General features: G+C 35.5%; 1 protein-coding gene across 3 annotated transcripts in view; it reads left to right on the forward strand.

Annotated features, from left to right (window-relative positions):
• The first annotated feature begins 38 nt into the window (after window positions 1-38).
• The window catches only part of LOC106880686 (transducin beta-like protein 2), a 13974-nt gene continuing 5632 nt past the window's right edge, over window positions 39-8380 (forward strand). Inside the window, exons 1-6 of one of the 3 annotated variants that reach the window (XM_052976792.1) lie at window positions 39-285; window positions 3800-4006; window positions 4130-4244; window positions 4975-5083; window positions 6120-6219; window positions 7083-7169. In XM_052976792.1, coding sequence (XP_052832752.1) covers window positions 147-285; window positions 3800-4006; window positions 4130-4244; window positions 4975-5083; window positions 6120-6219; window positions 7083-7169 — 757 coding nt within the window. In that variant the 5' untranslated portion in view covers window positions 39-146. Of the gene's footprint in view, window positions 286-1616; window positions 1654-3799; window positions 4007-4129; window positions 4245-4974; window positions 5084-6119; window positions 6220-7082; window positions 7170-8380 lie in introns of those variants that run through there. The other 2 variants (XM_014930743.2, XM_052976793.1) reach the window with 2 other exon arrangements.

The raw sequence follows: 8380 nt of genomic DNA on the forward strand, positions 1-8380 counted from the left end.
TTCGGGTTTAGCAATCCTATTTTTAGATTTACTCGTTTCACACTTTAATTTTTGCATGCGTGTCAGTCATTTCGTTTCGCGTTGCCATTTCTGTTTTTCTCTCAATCTTCGAAATTTTGGGAACCAACTTCAAGTTTTTCGAAAACATGAACGAAGAAGAAGCTCCAGTCCCGATAGTAGCTTTAACTATGGTCCTCGGGACCATAGTTATGATGGTCGTCTTTTTCTTTTTCGTTGCAAAGAAAAGTAAAGAGGAAAGAGAAAAAGAAATAGAAGAGACTTCAGGTAAGACGTGGTGAGGGGACAATGTTTCTGCAAAATTCCTTCTCGATGCCGTTGTTGTGGGTTTATTACTCGTGGCTTTTCTCTTTTCCGTTAAATTTTCCTTTCATCAGCTTCACTCTCTCAGTTTCATTATTTTCGTGGGAATAAATGATAAAAGAAATAGATCGGGTATTTCTCAGTGGACGATCTGTTTCTTGATTGTATTTTTTATTGTTAAATAATTCAATTTCTTTTATATTTTTCCACAATACCAATTTTATTGCGAAGTAGAAGGGTTTAGCCGGCTTCAAACAAAACTATATATTACCTAGTATTCCACATACATCTTCTTCCGCCCCCGTTTATTTTGCATTTATTCGACAAATTCATTTAATTAAGTTAAATTTGAACTTTGAATTGTCAACCCAACAAAAGTAGATATCTATCATAAATGCATTTAATCTCTTTCACTCATCAATCTATGTTACTACATGGTTTATATATATATATATATATGCTGTTTGTGCCCGTCTCCTACCAACAATTTCAGTTTGTTATGGTGAACAAGGAGCTGAAAACTACGTCAAGGAATGAACAATGCAATACCCCTGATAAACATTGAACATAATTCACAGTCTCTTCGTAACTAACTGATAAATTATAAATATGCATTTCAAATATTTTGTTAGTGCTAACCTCTATTTTGTTGTTTGATTCGATATACAATGCTCGTTCGCTGAAGAAAAATTTAATTCGTGTTAAAAAATACAGGATGACCCGTCCTTTATAATTTTCATCATTAAGTTTATGGAACCAACGAGGGAGCCTCTACGTGGTCACCTGCTAAAAATAGAAGCCAAATAAAAAATATGTTACTGTCTAAAAAAAGGGGGGGGCAGACACATTAAATAACGTTAGTTCTAGGTATTTCCAAAAAGATGGGATGGTCATTAAAGGAATGCTTTTGATTCTTGATCTGTTCGGTCAAGATTCGCTCAGGGCTAAACAACAAATGATGAGTGTTTACGTGGGTTAATAGGCGTGCTAGAAGTAGCAGCTAAATGATCCCTCCAAATCACATTCTACCGCCTTAAATAAAGCCGTATGCAACTCACAGAATTTAGTTCCCGATAAACAAAACGGTAGAATAGTTACGGCTGGAATGCCTTTGCTCAAAGATCTGCTCGAGTGAGTCTCTACTGGAGCGAAAAAGTTTTGTCTCATGTTATAGTTGGGATACAGAAGAAACACGTGAAGAAGCTGTCTATGCACGAATATAAAAGGCAAAAACTCTGCTGGGGTTGCTGAAACGAATGCTGCAAAATATTGCAATAAAATCGTTTTATTACTTCCATTAAAGAGATGGTATGGTGTCTACGGAAGACAAAGGTATTTCTAGTTAACTCGGTTAAAAATAACGTTTGTGTACGCATGTTTATTAGCAATATATTTTTAGCCGAATAGTAATAAGAGAAATGGTGGTTTATTTATATTATTACAAATAAATGCATTTAAAAAAAATTAATATTTACAAATAAACAATCAGGTGCATATGTGACATGTATTTTCATTGAACACGTTGGCAAGGGTTTTAGCTGGTTTAGAGTTATCTGCCTTTATAGCCCAATTTATGAGTCTGGCTTTTCAAATCGGCCGCCCTCGGCATAGTTAATTGTACAACCACAATATTGTCAAAATTATAGCCTGTATTTTTGAAATATTTAATTTCTAATATAGGCTTCATTATGTTGTCGTTTATATCCTTTGAGAAAGCTCCACCTGCTAGAACTAACATCGAAATACCTGTCCAATCCATTCAACCGCCTTTAAAAAAAAAAAAAAAGACACGTTGGATATTCTGGTCCTAGATATGTTGTGTCGAGAATAAAAAAGTAAAAAAAAAAAAATGACGTGGTCATGTCTGGTGTCCCTTTATTATGAGTCTCGTTCACCCACCACAAGTTTTTTATTGAAAAAGAATACAATTTACATAAGTAAACAGAACATAAATATATCAGTAAATAAATTAAGAAAAAAGTGCCATGCATATTCTTCAATCATAAGAGGTACATTCCAGAAGTTTTAAGACTTTTTTAGGAGAGGCAGTTATAACTGTCCGAGATTATTGTAACTTTAGTATATCATTCATATACATCTAATAAGCTGACCTGCCAACTTATGTCATTCTAGGTTGAAGGAGATGGCTGTAACAGTACTTTAAACATAGCTTTATGCAATAAAGTTTTGCGTTAAATGCTAAAGAAACTTATGAAATATTCCAGACTGTTTGTGGATAATTTTGTATGAGCTAAGCATCTGTTTTTCACTGGCACAAAATGCTAAGCAAAGCAAGTCCACCAGGAAGCTCATGATGAGCTCATTTTTTGACAGCAAGGGCCTCATCTACATTGACTGGTTTCTCTGGCCAGACAGTCAACAAAGAGTACTTTGTAGAAGTTTGGAAGGAATTCATAAAACTATTTCATTGTAAAAGGCCAGTGTACCTAGACCAAGATAATGCACTTGTCCATATTTCCATACTAGTAACCAAGTACTTGACCGAGATCATCATCATCATCGTCGTTTAACGTCCGCTTTCCATGCTAGCATAGGTTGGACGATTTGACTGAGAACTGGTGAAACCAGATGGCTACACCAGGCTCCAATCTGATTTGGCAGAATTTCTACGGGTGTATGCCCTTCCTAACGCCAACCACTCCGAGAGTGGTTGGCAATCAAAACTGTCCCTCACCCTCTCTAGCGCCCAGACTTTGCTCCCTGTGACTTTTGGGGCTGAAGGAGAAGATGAAGAGTCATGGACGCTTTGGAGGACTTCCATGGGGATTTCAGAAAGTGGATTGAAGTCAGGATCCTACTTTCTGGGATATTAGGGTTTTGTGCTTCTTTGAAATTAATAAATTTCTCTCCTGCAAAAAGTCTCAAAACCTGAAACATATCTTGTACATTACACCAAAGGACACTGGTGCTAAAAATGTTTGATACAACCCAACATTGTTGTAGCATATAAATAAGGTTGACCTACTGGAACAACCAGAGATCCTCATATGTATTAGGTTCTTTTTTTTTTTTTTTATCCCTTTCGGGGTTGATAAAATAAAATACCAGCTGTGCGCTGGGGTCAATTTAATCAACATACATGAGTACCTCAAACAATTAGCAAAAACATGGTACTTGCTCTCACCTTGTCTTCAATTCCTGGTAATAACTAGCTTTAACTGTGGTTTGAGGGACATTTGGCTGCTAATTCTAGCAGGTCAGGCTAACAGAATCATTAGCACACTGGACAAAATGCTTAACAATATTTCACCCATCGCTACATTCTGAATTCAAATTCCACCGAGGTCAACTTTGCCTTTTACATCCTTTCGGAGTCAATAAATAAGTACCAGTGAAACACTGAGATCAATGTAATTGACTAGTCCCCCTCCCCTCAAAATTTCAGGCCTTACGCCTTGAGTAGAAAGGATTATTGTTATTATTATTATTATTATTATTATTTCCATTCTTTCCACAGCAACAAAGCCGAAACCAAAGCAGAATCAGAGTCAGAATGGGAAACAGCCTGCAAACAAAGCAGCAAAGAAACCCTTTACAACTAAGAAAAAGGCACAGGTCACGTACACTCACCCATGGTTGCTGACGACACTGAAAGGACACACAAACACCATTTTAGACATGGATTTCAGTCAGAACGGAAAATATTTTATAACAGTCGCTGAAGGTAAGTAAAGTCAAATCTTTGGTTGCTAGATTGATTTGACTAAAGAATAATGATGATGTCCCTCTCTTTTACTTAGTTCCTGTGTCATGATAATAATTACTGACCCTTTATCTCTTCTTGCAGATCGTTCTGCATTCATATGGAGTATCAAAAATTTTTCTCACAAAGAACATCGATATATTCGAGCTCCCATTGATGTAGATCATGCAACACGGGTTCGATTCAGCCCTGATACAAAGTAAGAAAAAAAAATACACTTTATTTATTTTCTTTTTTGTTTGTTTGTTTTGTTTGTTTTTTTTGCTTTGGTTATTTTATGAATTTCTTACCTTTTATGTTGCATTATGATTTTTTTTAACCCCAGGTTAGCTCTGACCTGTGATTAACTCTACAGCATTTAAACTGGCCATATCCAGCCTGAATTTTCTACCTGTTTTATCTCGTGACTGGCCAGATCTGGCCTCTCACACTTACTCTACAATGTTATTCTAAAAATTAAACAATTACCTCATTGAAATCTCAAAGCTACATGGTAATACATGAGTAATTCATATCAATGTGAATAAATAAGTTTGCACTTGATAGAGAAATCTGAATGCTAAAAGGTTGATTTCTCCAATCACCTTACAACATCAACTTCTTCACGGAACTAAGCCAGACTGCATCTCAACTCAGTAGTTAGAGCATCAGGCTCACAATCATGAGTTCAATTCCTAGACCGGGCTGTGTGTTGTGTTCTTGGGCAAGACACTTTATTTCACATTGCTCCAGTTCACTCAGCTGTATATATCCATCATCGTCGTTTAACATCTGTCTTCCATGTTGGCTTGGGTTAAACAGTTTGACAGGATCCAAAAAGCCAGAGGACTGCATTGTGCTCCAATGTCTGCTTTGTCTAATGCTCAACCAATTCATATATGTACATGAAATGAAATGATTTTTGTTTTTTCTTTGCTCTTTCTGTGCAGAGCGTTTTTAGTGAGTTTGGCAAGAAAAAACATTTTGCGGATTTACCGAATTGGAAAGAAGAACGATGGAAGCATAGGAAGCTTTGTAGCTGCGTTTGATTTCCCTAAAGTAAGACTACATTTCCATATTATTCACTCCTTTCTTTCTTTCTTTCTTTCTCTCTTCCTTTCCCACTTTCCTGTCTTCCACCTTTCTTGCTGTTCTTCTTTATTTGTTTTTTTCTTTTCTTTTCTTCTTTTTTTCTTCTCTTATTTCCTCCTTGTCTTTCTCTCCTTTCATTTTTTTTACCCTTTCTTTCCTTCTTTCTCATTCTTCCCCCCCCCCCTCTTCTTCTCCCATTCAATCTCCATAACATGTTCTCTTTCATTGTCTTGTCCTTTTCATTCCATTTCTTTCTGAAGCATATCTTCATGTCACACTCTTCAGACGACCCTAATCCCATGCCCAACCCTAACTGACACAACAACAAACAAACAAACAAGCACAACAACCTCTTTTAAGACATTCATTTAACACACTGTTCTACTGTTTCTGTAAATTCACTCTCTTTACCATGTGCTTGAAACATTCAAGCGTAACAACACGACACACTTCAGTAACTCAAACGAACTCACTAATACCATTCACACAGTAAATGCTTGTCTGCTCTATCTGCCATATTCATTGACAGTTTGCTGTTTGTCTGATCAACAAGCCATTAGTCGATACCTGATACCTGTGGTTCTCAACCATCTTTTTCTCTAAGGACCCCTTTGATTATTATTTTATTCTGGTGGACCCCTGTAGTCATTCAATGGTTAACCCTTTAGCATTCAAATTACATTGACAACCAATGTTGGTGTGTTTACGTCCCTGTAACTTAGCAGTTCGGCAAAAGAGACCAATAAGAATAAGTACTAGGGTTACAATGAATAAGTGCTGGGGTCACTTTCTTCAACTAAAAGACCCTTTAAGGTGGTGCTCCAGCATGGCCATAGTCAATTGAGTGAAACAAGGAAAAGAATAAAAGAATACACACACATATGCACATATACATAAAGATAGATAGATAGATAGATAGATAGATAGATAGAGAGATAGATAATTAAATACATAAATAAAAGATGTGTTTCCATCTAAATATATTTCTCTTTTCTTGTTTTAGTACAACAAAGCTGATATACGAAATATTGGTGTTGCTTCCAATGGCCGTTTTATCATGGTGGGTTATGCCAATACCACAATCTTTGTCATCAGCATAAAAGGTGAGCCACACTAAGAATTTGTTGTCATTTGGAAATTCTTGAAAATCAAAAATATTCTTTCATTATTTTGAAATTCTTTGTTAATTTGGATTTTTTTAGTATTTGGAAATCTTTGTCATTCTAAAATTATTATTCTGAATTTAACAATCCATTTCCTATTGTCCAGTTTTCTGTACCACTTCTTTTATGTTCATCTCTTTGTAACTTAAAGGTACACTTTACCAACCTTCACCACCATCATATCTCTCCTTCTTTCTTCTTCTCTCTCTTTTCCAACTGGAGTACTCCTGTATCTTCTCTACTATACTTTAGCTTTTCATCACCTGACAGAAACCCACCTCCCTTGATACTACTCCCCCATCATTACTCCTTTTGCTGTGTAAAAAGCACCCAGTACACTCTGTAAAGTGGTTGGCATTAGGAAGGGCATCTAGCCATAAATACTATGCCAAAGCAGATATTGGAGCTTGTCACAGTCCTTTGGTTAACCAACTCCTGTCAAATCATCAGCATAGAAAACCGATGTTAAATGATGATGATGAGGAAATTCTTATTTTATTTGAAAATCCTTATTATTCTGTAATTCTTTATTGTTCTGCTATTCTTGTTATTCTAAAATTCTTTGTTACTCTGAAATTATCATCATTCTAAAATTCTTTTAGAATTTTAGAATTCTAGTTCCAACATCCATTGTTATTCTAAAATTCTTTGCCATTCTGAAATTCTTGTTTTAAAATTCATTGTTATTCTGAAATTCTTTGATGTTCTAAACTTCTTTGACATTATGAAATTCTTGCTCTAAAATTCTTTGTTATTCAAAACTATTATGATAAATGCCATTGTCTTTTGTTTCTGTCTTTCAGGAGACATCCTTGCAACAATTGACACCCACCAAGTGACCAATAGCTTAGCTTTGGTCTCTCATTGTGGACGTTTCATTGGATCATCAGGTTAGTTTTGATTTGATTTTATTTCATTTCTTTTCTCATGACTTTTCTTTTCTTTCTTCGTGTTTTTATGAAAAAAAATGATGTCGTTCTGAGTTTCCAGGAGGAACAATCACTGGTGCATTGCATTCTTATAAAACTCACTGTGTGTGTGTGTGTGCATATATTATCAGGTTTTATATATGCATAGTGTATATGAGTGTGTGTATGTGTATACATGTCTATATATGAAAACTGGGTTTAAGTTCCTTCCAAAAAGGAATGTGTAGAACTATGTAAATTATGCTGGTAAACACAAAAATAGAATGGGTTCAACTCAAAAACGAAGATGATGACAGCAAGACAATCATTCCCATCATCATCGTCAACATCATTAGAATCTGAACCGAGAAAGGCTGAAATTGTGATTCGTGGCTGCATGTATAGTTGTTGCTGTTTGTAATGTCAGAGGAAAATGTTAAAATTTGCATACAGTGAAATTTAAAACTTCTTTCGTAAATTGCAAACTGTTGACAGCAGCTGTTCCAAATGTGGCCACCACATCCTTCTCTTCTCACATCTCTCTCTCTCTCTCTCTCTCTATATATATATATATATATATATATATATATATATCTTATCAATCTATCTCTCTCTCTCTCTCTATATATATATATATATATATATCTTATCTGTATGTATACACACACACACACACTATCTTATCTATATATCTATCAATTTTTTTCTCTCTCTCCCTTTCTCTCTCAGTGTGGAAATAATTGACTTTGATTGAGGAGCAATTTAACTGCTGAAGGCCTGTCATAGGGGCAGGGGTGGGATGTGCTACTGTGTGTAGTGGGTGTGTGTAGTGGGTGTAAGGGATGATTATTGTTGTGTTCACCCTTTCTGAAATTTCCTGTGCTGTTACCTTTCACCTTCTGTAATGTCATGTGACCTAGTTTTCTGGGTCAAGTGATAAAGTTACAGGTAGTGAGGAGGTGGCTTACAATGGAGATGATGATGATGGACTGATAAAGTTCATGAACCCCAGCTTCACAGTTTTATGCAATGGGATGCATATATATATATATGTGTATGTATGTATGTGTGTTGATATGGAAATAAAATGTGTCTATTTATATATCCAACATGTACATTGAGTACTCATTAGAACTATGGTCTTCTCAGCTCCATACTGGGCATATTATATATATATATATATATATATATAT

This window comes from Octopus bimaculoides, chromosome 25 (assembly GCF_001194135.2).
Source record: "Octopus bimaculoides isolate UCB-OBI-ISO-001 chromosome 25, ASM119413v2, whole genome shotgun sequence".
Taxonomy (NCBI): Eukaryota; Metazoa; Mollusca; class Cephalopoda; order Octopoda; family Octopodidae; genus Octopus; species Octopus bimaculoides.